Source organism: Mytilus edulis, chromosome 7, assembly GCF_963676685.1.
Source record: "Mytilus edulis chromosome 7, xbMytEdul2.2, whole genome shotgun sequence".
NCBI classification, from domain to species: Eukaryota; Metazoa; Mollusca; class Bivalvia; order Mytilida; family Mytilidae; genus Mytilus; species Mytilus edulis.
The window spans coordinates 15,074,298-15,095,960 of NC_092350.1; the positions used below are offsets into that span (position 1 = coordinate 15,074,298).

Below are 21,663 nucleotides of genomic sequence, written 5' to 3' on the forward strand. Positions count from 1 at the left end.
ATTTAAAAAAAACCCTAATGATATATATATATATACATTTACATTTTCTACCGCAATAAAGTCACTTGCAGGCTTAATACCTGTTGCTCCGCTATGTCAGGTTGGGGAGGGTACAGTGGTGCAAACTATTTTTCCCCTACACATACTGTATGTGCCTGTCCCGAGTCATGAGCCTGTAATTCAGTGGTTGACAAGTATCTGTATATAAAAAAAAAATTTGTGCATCATTTGGTACAGAAGTCAGGACGTCAGTTTCTCTTTTGACTGACTGATTTACATATGTCATTTTGGGACCTTTTATAGCTGACTATGCAGTAGGGGTTTTTATCATTGTTGAAGACCATACAGTAACCTATAGGTATTAATTTCAATGTCATTTAGTCTTGTGGAGTTATCTCATTGACATCATACCACATCTTATTTTTTATAACTACTGTAAAAGGATATAAATTTAGCTCATCTGAGCTGTTTTCACTTGGCATCTATCATTTTCCTAATAAAAAAAAATGTCTTCTTTTAAACCACAGAGTCAATTTACACCAAAACAATATATATCACAATAATCTAATCTATGGTGGTTTCTAACAGAAAAAAAAAAAAAGTATACACATCTATTTGTTGGTGAAATAGAAATCTCTTTTATAATAAAATACTTGATTATCCTGCTACATATGACCAACAAATGATAACAATCCATTTTCACATCAAGCTTTGCATTTTTTAATATCCTCTGAAATCACTGGCAAATTTACAGTATTGGCAAAGTTGACCACTTTCATTCAAACAGTGTCTTGTTAATAATACAAGTAATATGTAAATGTAGATCATGACCAATATGGCAATATAAGGACGATATGGGTTAAATGTATATAATTTTCAATTATTATTGTGTTGAATTTGTCTCGTGACCAAATGACATGCGGCCCCTTTTAATCTTAATTCTTATATTTGAAAATTAAATAGTTCCTTTTCAGTGTAATTATTATCAACACCTACATAACAGATGTCTTCTATGGCTAAAAAAGAATGTTTGATATTCTTTAAACATAATTTATAATGTTATAGATAATTCCATTTGTATTAGTGCTGAAATGTTTCTCAATTAGAAGTTATAGCTCTTGCCTCTTTCCTTTTTATGCAGCATGGTCATAATTATGGAGCTATAAGGTTGATGTTCTAAGCTTTGGCCAGAATTGCATAATCAAAATCAAACTATCTCAAAGTGAAGTGAGGACACGTATTTACTCAACTGCACAGGCATCGCATAGGTTTGCACTTTTAAAAGTATGTCACATATGCCTGCCATTGCATTAAATATAAGAATAAGAAGATGTGGTATGTTTGCCAATGAGACAACTTTCCACAAGAAACCAATAGATGTACAAGAGATATATTAAAAATGTCTGACAGTTACTTTACATATGATTTCTAAGCTGGATCGACATTCAGTCACTGAAAGTTGTTAAATCCAGATGAGTGATTCAGACTCCAAAAATTATCTCAATATATTTAAAAATAAGAAGAAAGGGGATGATTTCCAATGAAACTCCACCAGAGACCAAATGACATAGCTATACTAGCGTCAAGTCTTACGTTGTTGATTCTTACAACAGCATTAATTCTTTACCAGTGAAATTACTTAAAGCAAAATATTAAAAACGTTGTTTACATTCCGTTCTTAATTGGCCTCTGGTCGAATTTTGTCTAATTTGCAATTATACTAGATCTGCTTATTTCATAAATGTTACAATTAAATGTAAATGAATAAAATATTACATCATTTGTTTTGGGATTTAATATTCTAAAAGTCTTAGATTACCTTAGCTGTATTTGACAAAACTTTTAGGAATTTTGGTCCTCAATGCTCTTCAACTTCGTACTTTATTTGGACTTTTTAACTTTTTTGGATTCGAGCGTCACTGATAGTCTTTTGTAGACGAAACGCGCGTCTGGCGTATATACAAAATTAAGTCCTGGTATCTATGATGAGTTTATTTACAACAACTTGGTCGATGCCACTGCTGGTTGAGATTTATTTCCCCGAGGGTATCACCAGCCCAGTAGTCAGCACTTTTTTGTTCTGACATGAATTATCATTGATATGGTTATATTTATAAATTACCTGTTAAGAAAATTTTGAATTTTTGAAATACTAAGGCTTTTCTGCCTCAGGCATAGATTACCTTAGCTGTATTTGACAAAACTTTTAGGAAATTTGGTCCTCAATGCTTTTCAACTTCTTACTTTATTTCGCCTTTTTAACTTTTTTGGATTCGAGCGTCACCGATGAGTCTTTTGTAGACGAAACGCGCGTCTGGCATATATACAAAATTTAGTCCTGGTATCTATGAGTTTATATACATGTAAGCAATTGGTTTCAAGTAAATAGTTATTATTTTGATTCATAAACAGGTACTAGTATTTCTGATATTTTTTTTCCGGGATAAATCAGTTGAAAGAGGAACGCAAAGCTGGAGTAGAAACTGTATACCTGAATAATTAAAATCTTTCTTGATCACCCAAGTAGATTTTAGTCGAATATAAAAAATCTTTTATTTATAGAATGATACCTTACTTGAGATTGGTTGTTTGCTTCACCTTCGATTGCAAAGATGTCATGCACGTGCAGGAACAAATTAACAATTATAAATATTTAGGGTCATAAGAGGCTGTCCGGGATGGAGGACGGGGAAATTTGCACTGCTACTAGAAAATGGGGGATTTGAAAGGGACAGCAATTTTGCCATATGTATAATAATACATAAATAATCTGAAGCATAATTAAAATACATTTAAACAAACCACACTTGAGCGAGATGGCTTCATCCTTGTGTTTTGTCTGCGCGGTGTTAATATAACAACACATTATGATATGTCAATTACGGCGTTTTGCATTTGCGCCGATCTGCTTTTCATTTGCGCCGAACTTTTCTTTCATTTGCGCCGAATTTTCTTTCATTTGCACCGATTGTCTTCTGGTAAATTAGTCAAATTAAAAGATAAAATTCACGGAGTAAAAATCTGCAGCCTTCAAAAGCATTACATTAAAATCTATAAAAAGTAATGCAATGAATTTCAAATCTGTTCTTGATAGTATTTATAGGCTACACATGTGATTTATCTAATTCCTTCCTTGTAATTTCATCTCTTCTATACTTGTTGCACTTAATTGGCTTTTCTAAATGACATCCATAAAAGACATATATGTTAGGATGGTGCGAATAGAACTATTCATTGTATAATGCAAATCAGTAAAACGATACTTGACCGTTATTCGTCCTCTAGCAGATTTAACCAGATGCTCCGCAGGGCGTAGCTTTATACGACCGCAGAGGTTGAACCCTGAACGGTTGGGGCAAGTATGGACACAACATTCAAGCTGGATTCAGCTCTAAATTTGGATTGTGATTAAATAGTTGACACAGCATAGGTTTCTGACACAGAATGAATGTGTTCTAATGAACTTCAAATTTTTGTTTTCTCTTAAAGCAATTCACTATGCTGTTGAATATAAATCCTCTCAAAAAAATGTTTGAAGAAATTTTCTTTTTTATTTATGAAATTTCAAATGAGAAAAATTGAACCAATTTTTTTTAATCACATCCCCCTTTCCCTTATTCCAAAACTAATCTCAATTAAAATTTCTAATGGAGTTTGCAACAATAACTACTCATTTAAATACATCATAAAATATTAAGATGTAAAAAAACTGCTTGTTATCACTGAATGGTAAAGATTATTTTAATTTATCAGTTGGTAGTAAAAAGTGAATATACATTGTATATTGTATATCACAAAGATTTAAGTTGATTCTGGACAAAGAAAGATAACTCCAATTAAAAAAAAATCTTGCTATTGCACATTATTTTGCAATTAGATATTTCTTGCTTACTATTCTGGACAAAGAAAGATAACTCTAATTAAAAAAAAATTGCTATTTCACAATATTGTGCAATTAGATATTTCTTGCCATTGCGCAATACTGTGCAATTGAAAAGACTTGCTATTGCACAATACTTAATATAATAATTGTAGATCCTGATTTGGACCAACTTGAAAACTGGGCCCATAATAAAAAATCTAAGTACATTTTTGGATTCAGCATATCAAAGAACCCCAAGATTTCAATCTTTGTTCAAATCAGACTAAGTTTAATTTTGGACCCTTTGGACTTTAGTGTAGACCAATTTGAAAACAGGACCAAAAATGAAGAATCTACATACACAGTTAGATTTGGTATATCAAAGAACCCCATTTATTCAATTTTTGATGAAATCAAACAAAGTTTAATTTTGGACCCTGATTTGGACCAACTTGAAAACTGGGCCAATAATCAAGAATCTAAGTACAATTTTAGATTCAGCATATCAAAGAACCTAACTGATTCATTTTTTGTCAAAATCAAACTAAGTTTAATTTTGGACCCTTTGGACCTTAATGTAGACCAATTTGAAAACGGGAGCAAAAGTTAAGAATCTACATACACAGTCATGACAGTTAGATTCGGCATATCAAAGAACCCCAATTATTCAATTTTGATGAAATCAAACAAAGTTTAATTTTGGACCCTTTGGGCCCCTTATTCTGTTGGGACCAAAACTCCCAAAATCAATACCAACCTTCCTTTTATGGTCATAAACCTTGTGTTTAAATTTCATAGATTTCTATTTACTTATACTAACGTTATGGTGCGAAAACCAAGAAAAATGCTTATTTGGGCCCTTTTTTTGCCCCTAATTCCTAAACTGTTGAAACCAAAACTCCCAAAATCAATCCCAACCGTTCTTTTGTGGTCATAAACCTTGTGTCAAAATTCCATAGATTTCTATTAACTTAAACTAAAGTTATAGTGCGAAAACCAAGAAAATGCTTATTTGGACCCTTTTTGGCCCCTAATTCCTAAAATGTTGGGACCAAAACTCCCAAAATCAATACCAACCTTCCTTTTGTGGTCATAAACCTTGTGTTAAAATTTCATAGATTTCCATTCACTTTGACTAAAGTTAGAGTGCGAAAACTAAAAGTATTCGGACGACGACGACGACGACGACGACGACGCCAACGTGATAGCAATATACGACGAAATTTTTTTCAAATTTTGCGGTCGTATAAAAAGGTGCACAGCTGCCAAGAAATAAAGTGGATAAGGTGAAATTGCACTGCATGTTTCTGCACACTTTTGGTATGGTTGTTGTCCCCTGAGGCTTTGATCCATTCCCCATTTTCATTCTCAAATTTATGTTAATATAATCAACAATTCATAACATATGTACAACTGTCAACTGGTTTATAATGATAAATAATAATAAAAAAAAAATAGCAGTCATCTGTAAGTCCTCTAATTTATAATAATTCTTACCTGTACACAATCGGCGCAAATGAAACTTCATTTTTACAAACACCGAGTATACAGTATTAAACATAGATATTGCTTCTTTGCAGTGGCGGATCCCGAAATTTTCATTAGAGGGGGCACGCTTCTGTCATGTTTCAGTGACTGATTCCCTATATAATCAACTGATTTTTTTCCCATAAAAAGGGGGGATTGCCTCCTAAATCCGCATCTGCTTTCTGCTGTTATAAATACATTGTACCACCACTTAAACTGAATATTTGTATATACCAGTTATAAATGAAAGCCAAACTTTATAGATTTTCCTTCATCGGGAAAGCTCAAAGTCGGCGATATCATTAGAACCGAAACATTTGAAAAGCTGTATGACATATATGAGGACCCTCATGGGGGGGGGGGGGGGGTCCTAGTAATCACATAATCACCATTTTTTTGCCAATATAATCACATAATCATTAAATATTTGCTTATCTTTAGTAATCAAATAATCATAAACTAAAAATACAGTCCTAGGTAATCAAATAATCATGAAATATTTGGCTTAATAATCAAATAATCATTAAAAAAACGGCCAAGTAATCACATAATCAAAAACCCCATGAGGGCCCTCATATATCAGCTTTTCAAAAAATAAAGATTGCAACAGTCATGCCTGCTTGATTGTTCTCTCAGTAGCTATGCCCAGACAACTAGCAGAATAGATTTTTTTTTATATACTTGTGTGATAAAATTAATAGTCTCAATGTTAAATTTCTTTTGGACTTTTGCTCGTAGTGCTCTTGTTTATAGTTTTTTTTTCGCCGCGGATATTCAATTCTGGCGGGAAACGGTGTAAAGCAATCACCCTAACCAATCAATAGAACCAAAAACGAAGTTTTATTGTAATGGCCTAAGAGAGAATGAACCAATCATGTTCAACATCCGGTTAAAGTTGTCACGCGCCAAATGGCGAAATTGAAAAAGCAGACGATGTAGAAATGAACATGGCCATGAAATGAACATCAGCGAACACTTGGAAATCTTTCTGATAGCATGACTTTTGTGTACACACTGTAGCTTAGTTTTACACCCTGGTTGAACAATATGTCATGCTGACATATTCATAAAATTGTTTTGATCATACAACAAAAATTTAATATCAAAGTGAAATTATTATTGAAGCAAAAAGGGGTGTGTCAAGTTAACACGATATTAGTAACTATGTTTTCTTTTGGTAGTAGACGACTACCACAGAGGTCCCCATGTCTGCAAAATTTCCACAAGAGACGAAGAAGAACCCGAACCTCCGATAGGTTTATACATGTGTATGCAACCTCCTCTGCAGAAACACAAAACTATCAGAACTATATGAGAAGTGACCCACATAACTTAGCAGACGTTCCTGATCCTTATTTAATTGAAGAAATAGATGGAGTTCAGTTTTATAGGACAACTGTCCCAGTTGTGTGTGAATCTGTCAAAAAAAGTCTCATGTCATCACACAAAATGAAGAAGGCTATCAAATTCAGAGAGCAGCCCACAACAATAATACTTCCAGAAAATAGAAACCAACTAAAATTAAGGGGAAGAAAGGGCAGAAGACTATTTGACAAAAGAGAACCAAACTCATTCATTTGTAGAGAAATTTCTTCAGGTTACTATGCCACATACAATTTTGTTTTCATTAATCTACTTTACTTAGGGAGCTACCATTTGATTTTTATGGGGGGCTAGGATGAAAAATGTTGTCCTGCATTTTTTTTTAGCTGTAATCTCTGTCCTGCCTTTTTATTTTTCACTCTGTTCGGTCCTGCCTTTTTTTTTTAGTTTATCCTGACTTTTTTTTATCTAAATTGTCGTCCTGACTTTTTTTTTTTTGCAAGTGTCTCATCCTGCCTTTTTTTTTTACTCAAAACTCCTGTCCTGCCTATTTTTTTCAAATTTCATCCTAGCCCCCCCATAAAAATCAAATGGTAGCTCCCTTACTTTAAGGCTTTTTATAGCTGTCTTCAGTATTAATATTTTTTTAAATATTATTTTATTTATAGAGTTGATCCTTTTCTTATTTTAAGAGTTGTCCTTCAGTGGTGAAACTGTTCTTGGTCATCAACTGTTAGAAAATAGAGTGACAAATTTTCTAAGCAATTTTGAAAAATCACTTTTCATTTATTATTTTTTCTTGTTAAAATGTATCCCTTATTTTTTTCTTGTTAAAATGTATCACTTATTTATAGGCATAGTTCTTTCTATTTTACAATTTTATACAACAAAGTTGTTATTTGACTACTTTAATATTACAGAGATTTCCTTAATAAAATATTGAAAATTTAATCCATTTAATAATTGCATTTTCATTTCAAAGATCTTTACCTCTAAAACTATTAAACCAATTAAAACCAAACTAGATTTTGAACTAAATCAAACCAAAATAGATATGAACAATTCCTATTGTATGCCTATATTTTAATTTGTGAATTATATCAATTATGTCAACCAACATTATTAGCTACCCTATACAAAAAAATTAAAACTGCTGTTACATGATAAAGATAATTTTTTTGATACATCAGTAAAAAGTTTTAAAAAATAGACATGGGACAAACCTGCCTGGACAAATATTCTCAGACAGTCAATTTCTATAGTAATTCAAAATTTTAAAGACAATTTATCATTTGAGTTCTTCCCCTTTAGTTTATTAATGAATTGTACGAACTTCAAATACCCAAGTATCTCATTTTCTTCATATAAATTATTATATATATTGCTTAGACTATAGTTTATATCGAATTTGATTTTTAATTTTAGGAGAGGAAAATGAAGAGAGAAAAAGACAAATTTTGGACAAATTGGAAAATGATAAAGAAAACCCATTGACAAGAGTAAGTATATATGTACATAAAATGATAAATGTCTTAAAAGAGGATGCTTTGACTTGTATTACAATTGAAACATTCTCAAAAATGAAAAGGAAGTAGAATCACTGAAACCATCATAGCAAATTATGGTTGAAAAGATCATTTTGAGTTACATTCCTTGTTAATATGGAAAATTGATTGAGCAAGAATTGACTTTTTTAATAGCTGACTGCAGTATGGGCTTTGCTCATTGTTGAAGGCCATACAGTGACCTATAGTTGTTTATTTCTGTGTCATTTGGTCACTCATTGGCAATCAAACCACATATAACCTCTACTCCATGACTAAATATTTATAACTAAAACACAAATATAAATTTGCAAACAGCGCGTCGAATGTGATAGACGCTGCATTTAATTTGTATCTCAAATAATTTCCAACAGTACACATTTTACAAATATTAAAACATATATACAATATTTCAAATATCAGTGTATCCACAGTGTATTTCACTTAAATTTCTGAATGGTAACCCTTCATAGATAGTCGAGGCCGTCCAGGAAAAACCAACAATCGTTCACATGATATATCAGTATGAATGGAAACCTGTATCCGTGCCAATGCTCAGGATAAAAACATTTAATTAGTAAATACATATATACAAATATAAAATCAGAAAAATAACTTTAATTGCAATCAGCAATAATTAAAAATAAAGGAGCTTACTATGTTGAACGACGGCTAGAAAGTGAAGCGCTTGAAAAACACCAATATATCATTACTCAAAATTCGACTTTACTATACGAACCGCGGGAAAATACAAATATTCTTTTTTATATTTAAACTTGGGGGAAAAAAAATATATTTTACACAGTTAGCCATTTACAGGTTAGTTATATTACAGTCACTGGGCACTAGATTTATCATGTATTGTCTAGATTAATAATTATTTTTGAATTATTTTCATTCTTGAACATTTGAAAAGCATGTCAATAAAATTGATTTCATAACAAGTTATTTTCATTCCTCAAAAGTTGAAAAGCATGTCAATGAAATTGATTTGATAACATGTAACTATACATGTACACTTAATATAAATAAAAAGCTTTATTTTTTAGACTGAAGAAGAAAGAATTCATGAGAGAGCAGAGTTTTTTTCCATGTCTATAAAACCTGATTTGAAATACCTGAGCCTACCTGAAGATTTTAGTCATAGAGATGATCCAGCTTATGCTGCCAGTATGTGTGGACAACAATTAGAATATCCATTACCAAAGAAGAGGAAGAGTCGTAACTTGTACACAGATAGTTGCTATGTGTCCTACCACTCAGATGATGATCCATATGATAATAGCCAAGGACTACCTTGTGGTATGCTTTTGTCATAATTTCTAGATACTACTGTAGTTCCCCTCTAGAAATGTAAAATACAGAGATGTGTTACGATTGACAATGATATAAGTACTTCAACAGACTTTGTCTTCTTTCAATGGTCATCTGCATCATATTATTGTAATGAATAAAGGAGATATGTGTGGAATATTCAAATAAAATACCAAGTCTTCAAAACAATCAAAGCATAATTGATTTTTAAAAAGTAAATGTCTTACAAAGGTAATTGAGTCAGGACTTTTTCTAATCAAAAGGCTCAAATGGCCCTCATATTCAAAAAGTAGTTGTACCAATTGATATCCTAGTACAGAACTACTGTAAATTCAAAAATTTGCGTGCATTTATGATTGCAATTTTAAGAAAACAGCCACATGCAGATATGTACTAGAGATCAGAAGGGGAGTGTTCTAATCTTTGCAGTACTTAATGAGTCGCTTTTTAAGAATGAATAAAAACTTCACATTAATTTCTGAATTTACAATTTTCACTGACCTATGAAACAGTTCCCTTATTGCATTAAACAAATGATTGTGGTTAACATGGATTAAATATTTATTTGATTTTATTGACAAATGAAGTGTATTGTATAGGGACAAGACTTTACAGACCACCAGACAAACTAGTGGAGTTAGTTGCTGACGCCATAACAGAGAGTCCTGATGGTATGCTTCAAGTTCCTCAGATATATACTGTTCTTATGTAAGTATCAATAAAATGTGGTTAAATACAGTCAGTTCATATATAAGTATCAAAACAATAGTTCAAATGCAGTCAGTTCATATGCAAATATCAAAACAGTAGTAACAATATTCTAAAAACATACAAAAAGAGTATGTAATAATCTGAAGAAGGATTACCTTAAATATATGATATTTTGTGGCAGGTTTTGCTAACTTCTGTTCAACATTTAATGGTCGAATGAGTTTAGGAAACATTGTATGCATAAATACCATAATGTGTTGGAAATTGAATATTTTATTTTTGTAAATATGAATTTTAAGTCTTGATGTTTCACATCTCAATCATTTACTATTATGAAAAACAAATTATATTTAGCCGTAAAAAACAGTCCTCAGGTGACCCTGCTTTTTGAATTAATCATTATTTATGTTATTAAATTTATATATTAAAGCAGGTTTGATAATGTTGGGACATGTTTATATAGTTAATATAAAATCTGGAGATGTGGTATGATTGCCAAATAACCACCAAAGACCAATTGATGTAGATGTTAAAATAACTATATATTACCATACAGCCTTCAACAATGAACAAAACCCAAACAACATAGCAAATTATAGAAGCCCCTGACATGATAGCGTAAAGCACTTCAAAAGAGTTAACCAACAGTTTGATCTATGTAAAAAACAACAAAAATGTTGTTTGTCAAAATAAATCATCAGTTATAATGTGAAAAAAAATAGAACAACATGTTCCAAGCGCTTTTCTGGATTTACCATCACCAGGAACACTCAAAGCAGAAAATTTTGAAAGCCAAGTATGTATGACAACCAAAGCAGTTGACAAGCTGTATGAGCAAAAAAGACCTAAAAGCCAAATCCATCTGAAATTAACTGAGGCCAAGGATTCTTTTTACTTGTCTTTTGGATTATAAATCAATAGGATAGAAAAACACCTATAAAGCATAGAAAAATTGAGAAACCTTATATACTGTGCCAAAACAGTTTAACAACACTTTAAAAAAAAAAATTTTTGTTCTTTCTGGAAAAAAATTATTTAAACATCCTTGATATAATCCTTAGTTTTACCTGTAATTTAAAACAGTCGTACTTTTTTCCTGGAGATTGATTTCCCGCCATTTCAGCTTTGCACGTGTAATTGATGTTTTACCGTCTGTACCTGTACTTTTAAAACGATATTAAAAATTTCTTTTTCACTAACGTTCAAAAACACACCATTCAAAAACACACATTACACCTTTCAAAAAATTGCATGGTGCTTCAACCAGGTCTCCCCGAAAATGACCGTCAGAAAGCTCTTGGAATGGTTGATGCTGGAATGAGTGTTGCTGACATCATGGCTCGATTAAATGTGCATAAGGCAACAGTTCAGAGACTAACAAACAGATATCGACAAATTGCAACTGCACAGGATAGGTCGATATCTCGTAGACCAAAAAAACTATTGTCAACGGATCAGCGCTATCATCTCTTTACGTCAACACGTGACAAGTTGTTTTACGGCCACAATTTAAGTAGTGCATTGACTAAGGGCAGCTGCTGGTGTGCCTGCCAATCCTTCATTGGTGCACTTAGGGCATGGCAGAGAAATTGATTTTGAATAACACTATACTCATTTCCCCATTTTGACCCTCCTGCGCTCCATACAAAGAAAATCCTCATGAATGTAAGGGATAAACATTCATGTTGCTTCTGACATGTCATAATTCCATTTTGTTATTATTAAAATTATATGTGGCTATGATTTTGTAATAAAATGAAATTTCACATTTTTGTTGCTAAACTTTTTTGGCTCAGTATATTATAAAACTGAAATCTGTATAATATAATGTTCATCATACAAATGAAAAATAATGATCAAATATATATATTTTTAGTAACTTTTCAAATCTTATTTTCCAGGAATAAATATCCCTATTTTAGATACATGGATAAGTCTGCAGTCACTAGTTGGCGGGTAAGGTATCATAAGAACCTAATTTCTAGGATTGAAAAAAACTTGTTTTTTGCAAACTAAATTATTAAAGTTGACCTTTAGAGTCACAATAACATAATACTTACAAAATGTAGGGGACAATATAATATACACAGAAAAAAAGTAACTTGCCACTAAGTGAGTTGGTAATTAGGTATTTATTATAATTTCTGAATTAAGTTTGAATTGAAAATTTAAATTAAATCTTAAAACAGATGAAACAAAAGATTCATTGTTTACCTAAAATCTATTAAAATTGAATTGTATGCTCACTTTTTTGCAAAACACATGATTAAGTTGGAATGAACATTTGAAATGAATTTTTATGTAAAAGAATACATTTTAATATGGAAAAAGTGATTAAAATCAATGAACAAGGAAAATATTTACATTTTTTTATTGGAAGCAGTCAATATTTTTTTTGAGTTATCTCCCATTAATACTGGTAGAAATCTTGTATACATACTAACACATTGTCAGAATTTCTATTAGAGGTTTCTATATTTAAGTTATTTTATTTCCTTCTTTTTTACTAATATTTTGGCAATATTTTTTTGTATAATTTTGAGTCTGTTTGATATATGATATAATGATTTATCTCCCATCAATTTTGATAAATAAACTCTGTATATTCATGTATTCATGCAAACACACATTAATTTTCAAACTTCCAAATGAAAAAAAACTGTATGTCACTATCAATATATGTATATATTAGTTTAACTGTGTTTTTCAATAAATTTGTTCATTAATGATTTACTTTTCAGAGTTCTGTAAGACATGCACTTTTCCAGAAATGGTTTAGGAAAGTTAAATTCACAACTCCAGAAATAAGCAGTAAAGGGTGTTTTTGGTGCATTAATACTCAAGTAGATTATGCAGAAATTTGTGCTGCAAGAACCAAAAAAGGTAGGGAAAATGATTTTGTGAAGTGTTTAATTGTAAACATATCTTTTACCCTTGTATTTGTAACCTGGGACAAGTTACTCTATTGTTGTGATGAATATGCCAAAGGATGGCAATATGTAGTGTAAAGGGAAACATTGTGAAACTTGGTGAATTACTTTTAAGATTTCCATTTCCACTGTTTGTTTTTTTATAAATGCATATGGTTAGGCTGATAGAGTAATTCCCTGTCATTGAGTTTCAGCGTAACCCTTTGAAACATTTTTTTTGGGAAAAAGGACAGATTGTATATAAGACCCTTGTACAATCTTATAGCTCACACTGCAACAATAGTTACTGTTTTAATATTAATGGTACTGTCATTTTCAGAACAATTGTTTAAAGATTTTACAGTATTGATTTGCAACATGTAGTTGTAGTATTATTATCTCTTAAATTAATTTGAGCACATCTTTTTTACAGAAGAAAATACAGATGATTTAGACATAGATCCAAATCTACCAGACAATGTTATAGCATTACTAAAGGAAGAGGAGAAAGAATTGCAGAAGGTTGTTGTTAAAGTAGAGGTAAACAAAAAGATTTATTTCATTCTATTACCATGATTTCCCTGTAAAATAAAACATCATTTCACATGTGAAATAAATTTGAAAATCTCATCCCTTTGAAATATCATACAACTTTGGTGATGTCAATATATTTTTGATGACATTACATCAAAACAAATTGAGAATGTGTAGATGAAGGTATAGTTTTTTTTGCATTTTGTGTACATGATAATTTTACGTTTGTTTTAGGTTTCTCTTGGATTTTTGCTTGTTATTCTATTCAAAAAAAAAATTGATAAGAGAGTAGCCATTATTACAGTGTCATCTCAGTAACTGATAAATGTGTTGAATAATATCTTGTTGCTGTGCATGAATCCAAGTTATTCTAAAAACTCTTCATCTCATGACCTAAGGATGCTGCAGATATTTAATTCAAGTTCAAAGTTAACAAATGTATTGTTGTAGGAATATTTTGTTTGCAACTTGCTTTGATCTAAATATCTGTCTTATGACTCAAAGTCTAAATCTGGGAGGTCAAGGTCACTTCATTTATTCACCCTTAATCAGGTGATTCTGCTATCTAATAATGATTTAAAGTTGTATAAAACTAGGAGCCAATTAAGGTTACATCTGTTAGGTAAAGGTTATACAGTTATAACCATGCTAAAGCCTTCTTTTATTTTAAATTGACTTAAGAGGTTGAAAAGTAACCATTGGACAGTTTTATTTTATCATTGATTTGTTTTTATTTCAGGATGCAGGATTGGTGAGTTGTTCTACTGTCAAAGTACCTGCACATCTAATCAATCAAGAGGCGGATCATGATCCAATACTAACAACATGTTTCACAACACCAAAGGCTGGTTATTACTGTAAGTCTGTCAGTATTTAGATACTTTTGATGAAATTATCTCCCCTGCTCGACAGCAGACATCTGTCTCATTCACAGGCCTTTTTTACATTGGTAGGCTTTTAATCAGTACTATTCAGCAGTATTTGCACAGAAAATGGCTATAAGTACAACAAAAAAGGAATTATTCATTTATCATATATAATTCAGCATGGTTATCTATACTATTAAACAAGAAGACCTCATTTTGCGTGTCACTTCTCTTCCTTCCACAATAAACCAATCATCATGACTCTGTGTCCTATGGCTAGCATGGAAAGTCGCATTTGTAATCCTTGCTTATGAGTATTTAGTTAGGATTATTTTGGGAGAAAAGCGAAAATAAAGGTGTCCAGATATTGTTTCCGTCATTGGGTGGACTTTCAAGTCATAGACAAGACTTCCGTTTCGGACTGTTTTAAATCACAAATGATTTTCATAATTACTTGGGGACAGAAAAATTACTTTGCGTTTTTCTGTATACTACGAATATACATATACTATAAAGGAAATGTATTTGCTATTTACTATCAATTCAAAGTTTATTATGCGCGGCTGTCACTGATATTTATTATATAAGGAATCTCTATAATGACTATATTGCCTAGGACAGTCGACTTGGAATGGAAAGTAAATAGCAAATACACTTTTTATAGTATATGTATGTTCATAGTATACAGAAAACCAGAAAACAAAAATTAACGGACTGTGGAAAAAGGGGAAGGGCTTAAAAAATTGTCCTGTCACCAAATACCTATTACTTTTTATACCTTTCCTGAAATTGTCCAGTTAGAAAATCTTTTAACAAAAATTCATCCTCATACTTTCAACCATGCTCTAAATGCCAGTGATTTTGCGGGTGTGTTCTAGTAGACAATAAAACTATTAAAAAGAAATCTAGGACTCAAAATGGTATTGAACTATTCATAACAATAATTGAATAAACAAGAATTTAGAATGTTCCCAGTCCCTAATGTTTTTTGTAAGATATTCCTCTGGTTTTATCCATTATTTCCATGCAGTGCCATGAAATGTTTTGCCTGCTAACAACTACTGTTCTTTTCGTTCTTTTATCACATAAAATTTTAAAATCAAATTTTTGAAAATCTTTGTTATGTTTATGCCCCTGCCATAAGCAATAGGGATTAAGTGTTACCCTTGACCATCAGTCATATTACATTTTCACACTTAAGTTTTATTATCAAAATATTTTAAAACTCTCACACAATGCTAAGAAACAAAAACACACTATCACACTCTTTTTCATCCACATTTTATGAACAATGCTGAGAACCACAACATGCAGACAAAGTCAGTGACTTTAACAAAAAAGAAAATCTGCTTTTTAAGCTTTATCATTTGAGAAGCCTCGAAATCAAATATTTGTAAAAACTAATATTGCAAATTTTATGGAATTACTGACTTAAAAATGTTCAAGAACTGATATTTTTGGGCCAAACAAGTTCATTTGGTATCATTTCAAAGATGAGAATAATTTAATGTTTTATGTATGAGGGGACATAAAAAATAATGGCTGTCTGTCTCATGGTATTGTAAGGCCTCTTGTACAATTCTTGGGGGATTTTTAGCTCACCTGGAAGTTAACTTTTACAAAAATCTTCTCCTTTTAAACTGCTTGACTGAGTTAAAATCCCCCTGCCAACCAGTATGGCCGCCATGGTTAAAAATAGAACATAGAAGTAAAATACAGTTTTGGCTTATATCTCTGAAACTATAGCATTTGGAGCAACTCTGATGTAGGGTAACAATGTTTATAAAATAGATATCTATCTGCCCTGACATTTCAGACTCATAAGTACAATAGAAATGAATACAGCAGGCTAATGATAAACACTTTTAAGTAAAAATTGTAAATATGTATTATTGTATATAACATGTTAAAATGTTGCATGAATTATTTTTCCTGATTTTTATTTCCAGACGGAATACATAGTGGATCTGTTTTTCCTGTCTCCACACGAAAAAAGGCAATATTGCCAGTCTCATACATGAACAGATGCCTTACACCATCATTGATAGGCAGTAGAAGCACGTCTCCATTAAGTGACAGCTCAAATAGCTGTTCTTCTCTAGTCAGTCCTCTACTGAATAGTGTGAAGCCTGATACACTAGGGGTTGACTCTCAGACAAGTCTTGGAAATTCTTCCATTAACTGGGCTCCAAAGCTACCATTTGATCAGTTTCTTGATGGACCAATCACGCCTTCACAAGAGTTTTTGCCAGAAAAAAGTGAAGATATACTATCAAACTGCCATTATCTAGAAAACGATGACATTGTGAGAAGCTCCTGTTCAGATCTGAGCAGTGGGAAAAGTTCAGTGTATGGAGACTGGGAACCAGGGTATGAGTTAAAGGAAAATGATTTGTTACAATGTCTGAATGAAAATGTGAATACCTCAATGAACTTTAAGTCTGAGGACAATACAGAAATAGGCTACATAATACCAGATGGTGTGAAGTGGGGGTTTATTGGAATGGATGAGATGCCCACAGCAATATTTGACAAGGATGTCATGGCTTCATCTCCGGAATACCAATCACTTAGTCCTGAATCTAATCCAGAAATATAGAATTATCATGATAAGAACATTATTCCACGTTTTTTGAAAGAAAAACAAGAATGATATTTGAAACTTGATCACATTTGAGAGTCATTCTGTTGTAGGAATGAAAGTTTTTTTAATGGGTTGATAAAATCAGAGCACTAAATTTAGCAGATTATTAATAACTGTTATATACTGTGAACTTATTAATATTAGTTGGGTACCAATTTGTTTTGATTTCTTGGGAAATTAGACAAACACTGTGAACTTAATATTAAGCAGAAAGTGATATCTCTTAAGGCTTGTATACAAACTTGGGTAAAACCATAAAATCAAGTATCAACAATAAAACACACAAAAATTGGTACCCATGAAATTAAATGAATCCATAGTAGAATTCAGTTTCTTTTGAGAACCATCTTTATAAACACATCATTTTGGTGTAAGTTGTAAATTATGTGAAATTCTTGGAACAAAAACAAGTATAAAGTAAAATTTCATGTTCTAACATTAGATAACAACTAGATATTGTAAAAATATACATTTCATATAATCGTTCATTATAATGAAAGTATGCAAGATGTTTCTTTCAAATCAGGAATAATAATTTATTCTACGCAAATCATATTTCTGAAGTCAAAATGTGTCAGTGCAATTTGACAAAATAGTATAAATATAAATATTTGTATAATGCATGCTTTAGATTTTAGTACAGTTCAATGGTATTTTAGCATTTTATTTCTATCAAAGAAAATTGCATGGAAATTAGTTTTTTTGTTATTTTTTGTTATTTTCTGCTATTTTCTATGTCTTTTTTCAATCAATTGTACAAAAGTAAACACTATTATTTAATTCATAAAATTTTATTTTGACTCTTTAAGACTTGTGGAACATGGATGAACTGTTAATATAGAGTTATGTCCCTTTCCAGTGATAAGTATTATAGTTTTAATTAAACTGCATGTGAAAAAATATTATGATCTAGATTTCATTAAAGAATTTCAATTTATTAAGGTTTATTAATTTAATATGGTAAATAATTCTCAAATTCTACTGTAAGGCCATTCATAAAAGATATGGCAGATTTTACAGTATTTTGTTCTGTCTCCTACTTTCATGTTGCTAACGTGACAGAGACAAAAATGAGTAACGTTAGCGACATTTGGACATGTCACATGAGCAACAACATCTTTAAAAGTTAAAATGTATGCACACAGTGATGTTTAATATACGCCTGGAGTAATAAAATTGTACAGTCTGGTTTAGAATTTCTAAATATACAGAATGTCATTTGCAGGTGTACTTTATATCAAATGAATACACAAGAAACCAATTCGTAATAGTAACATTAGCAACATCTACTATCATGACATTACGTTTTGTTGCGAACGTCTTTTTGGTGGACGGAATACATGTAAGGTCCTCTTGTAACGATATTACATACAACTTACCTTCTTTGCTTCCCCATCATGTGAAGGAACTGACTCCGAATCTATTTCTGCAAAGGGCGATATCGTAACTCCTATACAGGAGAGTTACAGATCTAAATATATGTTGCTCACGTGACACTGAATTGGACGGAAACGTCGAGCAGTAACGTTCGCAAAAAATAAAACAGCCAATGATATTGATTCCTCAAGTCCTTTGAACCCCTTACGTCATCCAAATTTAATATGATTGCTATTTTCAATTATTTATAAAACCTGGGATAAAAATAACTACAATGGACTGTCTGAGAACCATCAAGAAAATTGCGATCGTGACATACCACAATGGACGGAAAAGACGTGACGTTAGCAACAATATTATTAAATTACCTTTTTTAGCCTTTACCAATAAAAATCTGCCTTAAAGTTATGATTAAAACACAAAAGAAGACTTTTTATTAAAATATAAGTCCATGTTATTAGGCTCCACTTATAAATAATACTTCAAAATTCCACTCCAAATAAGCTGGATGTCAGTAAAGTAGGTCATGATGTCTTTTCCATGTCCAATATTTTGAAATTGAAAACCCTCTAATTCTAACAAAAAACAAACACAGAGTAATTTTTATTTTTATTTACTCAGAAAGACACATTTTATTCATTAACATAATGCATTACTCCATTACACAGTCTGTTTCACAGTTTCAGCAATTGCTTTTTTGATGGATACAAAAAAACAATATTTCCTTCTTATTGTAAAATCTGCCATATGTTAGCATTTTAAACTGAAATTAAATTTGGAAGAACTTTGTCCTCAATTTTTAAGTTTAAAAATCGGGAAATTTCGGATTTTCAATATATGTTCTCTAATGATTTTGCATGTTAACTTTTTTATGATGTTCCTAAAAAAAATGTTGACATCTAGTTAAGCAAAAGGCATGTGAAAATTTTTTTCTGCTTGAAACATTCAGAATTTTGTCAATGGAAGTAACAAACGAAAAAAAACCAAATAAAACTGATTATAATACTTTATAAACATTTAAATGTTTACAAGTGGTTTAAGATTAGATAATAAATCTTATGAAAGGAATAAGTGCTAATTATATAAAATATAGTATGTGTGATCAACATTAAAAAACATTGTTTGGTAATAAACAAAACTTGGATGATTAAGATTTAGTGAGTATTTAACTTTATTTTGTGTTTCAAAAGTACAAATTATGGAGTTACATTTTAGCATTTTCTTATATTTTTGCCTGTATTATTCATTGTATATTTGTTTTACTGTGGCAACTGTAGTTCTTGTTCAATTTTCACATTGTAATGCATTGTATCTTTCATTGGAAAGAAAGTTGTATAAAATCAATACAGTTTTTGGATAATCTAAAAGACCATCTGTTTCTGGAAATAGGGCAGAAAGCTTTTAAAAGATAAGAGGAAGAAAAGAAAAAAACCCAACTGTTTAATGGATGTTCAGGAGCATGAACTTTCATCAGATTTTAAATTGTCTCTTTTTTCAAACACTACGAAACCATTGTTTATACTTCAAAACATAGAAACTTATCAAACATTAGTTAAATTCATGACACACCCTTTAATTCAGGATTGATGATCTAAACATTTGTCAAATACGGTTGCCACAATTTAAATTGTTTTTTTTAACTAAATAGTGAAAATCATGCAAGAACTTAAACTTCAACTTAATGTTTCTTGTAGGAATTATGGTACATAATCCCATAAAAAAGTGAAGCTTGACCATATCATTAGCCCTTGCCTTCGATAGAAACTTTGGATAAAAAAAAATGAAAATTTATTATTCCTATTTTGAATTGATATGCTTTCTCGAAACATGACTTACTGTAAAAAAAAAATGGATTGGTTACTTTTTAAATTTGGTTTATCCGATGTGCTTTTATGAATTAATAATCATCAGGTACATGTAGTGTTGAATCACATATTTTAAAGGATTATTAAGACTTAGATGTGTATGAAATTTAAAAGGTGTGAATGTGCTTTTTTTTCATTTTTAATGTTCACTGTAACATCTCAAAGGAATTAATATTTTCCGTCTGGTTTTCCTTTTTTTTTAAAGGTTAAATCATCTAGCAGTCACAGTGTTTATATCTTGAGATAAAGAAAAATATGATACTCACACTTTTACACACATGCAATCTTTTTTCAATTGTTTTCTTAGGGTTATATATTATGCTCAGCTTAAATTTTTATATTGTCAGTTGATGCATGAAAATAAATCTTCATTAAATACTTTCCACTACACAAAAGAGAAATGAATGTGAAAATCCCAGAATCAATAAATTGTTTAAGTGCGGCCTATTTTTCAAAAACCTTGTTGGTATAATAACAATCTGCATTAAATCAACTTTTGTTTAATTTATTTGTTTTTATGTACCTAATTGTTTATGTTTATTGTTTTGATTGTTAGATATTTATTATATTATGTACTTTAATTTAAATTCTTCAGATATGTGAGAAAAAAGTTTGTAATAAAAAAAATGTGAATTCGGTTATGTCTTTTTTTTTAGGTAAATCAGAGTTACTATCCTGAACACCCCTTTATACAGGAATCTTATCAACCTGTCTATGATGTGCTGAGGATTTTTTTATTTAAGATATTTGTGAATATCTTTTACTAAAGTTTAGTCAACTTTTAACCAGAGATTATAATTTGATGGCAAAAATGGCATGCCAGTATTTTTATGATCCTGACCACTTCATATAGTTTCACCCTTGTCAGTCATTCCCTTATTCCGTCATTTCACACAAAAGGTATATAGACTTTTTTTCAAAATGCGTTTACATATTCAACTGCTTAGTATGTGAGGTAAAAAAAATATTTTTTACTTCATAACTTACCGTTTTGCTAAGGAAACAAGATCATGCATATATTTGGCTTATACAAATTAGGTGACGACAACAAAATGTTCATGGAATTACAGTTTACAAATTTGATACTTCCAAAGCAAATTATGGTGTTTTGAAACAAGGTAAGTCTCATGCATCTTGATTACTGAAAGATATGATTCAAAATGAATGATCATGCCAATAACCCCAGA

The 21,663-nt window shown here is 31.0% G+C and overlaps 1 protein-coding gene across 1 annotated transcript; it reads left to right on the forward strand.

Moving 5' to 3' along the window:
• Positions 1–6,280: 6,280 nt before the first annotated feature.
• Positions 6,281–21,113, forward strand: LOC139530030 (uncharacterized). Its single transcript, XM_071326065.1, has 10 exons — positions 6,281–6,986; positions 8,138–8,211; positions 9,306–9,558; positions 10,170–10,278; positions 12,183–12,237; positions 13,023–13,164; positions 13,624–13,730; positions 14,464–14,581; positions 16,540–18,289; positions 19,207–21,113. Exons 1-9 carry the CDS (start codon positions 6,554–6,556, stop codon positions 17,187–17,189), a joined length of 1,941 nt encoding a protein of 646 aa, XP_071182166.1. The 5' UTR covers positions 6,281–6,553; the 3' UTR covers positions 17,190–18,289; positions 19,207–21,113.
• The last annotated feature ends 550 nt before the right edge of the window (positions 21,114–21,663 follow it).

What these genes read in the sequence shown, in the direction of transcription:
- LOC139530030 (XM_071326065.1), top strand. Translation starts at nt 6,554, where the DNA reads ATGTTTTCTTTTGGTAGTAGACGACTACCACAGAGGTCCCCATGTCTG. An exon ending in TTGTAGAGAAATTTCTTCAG is followed by an intron (nt 6,987 to 8,137) that starts GTTACTATGCCA and finishes TTTTAATTTTAG; the next exon opens with GAGAGGAAAATGAAGAGAGA. An exon ending in AGGTTGTTGTTAAAGTAGAG is followed by an intron (nt 13,731 to 14,463) that starts GTAAACAAAAAG and finishes TTTTTATTTCAG; the next exon opens with GATGCAGGATTGGTGAGTTG.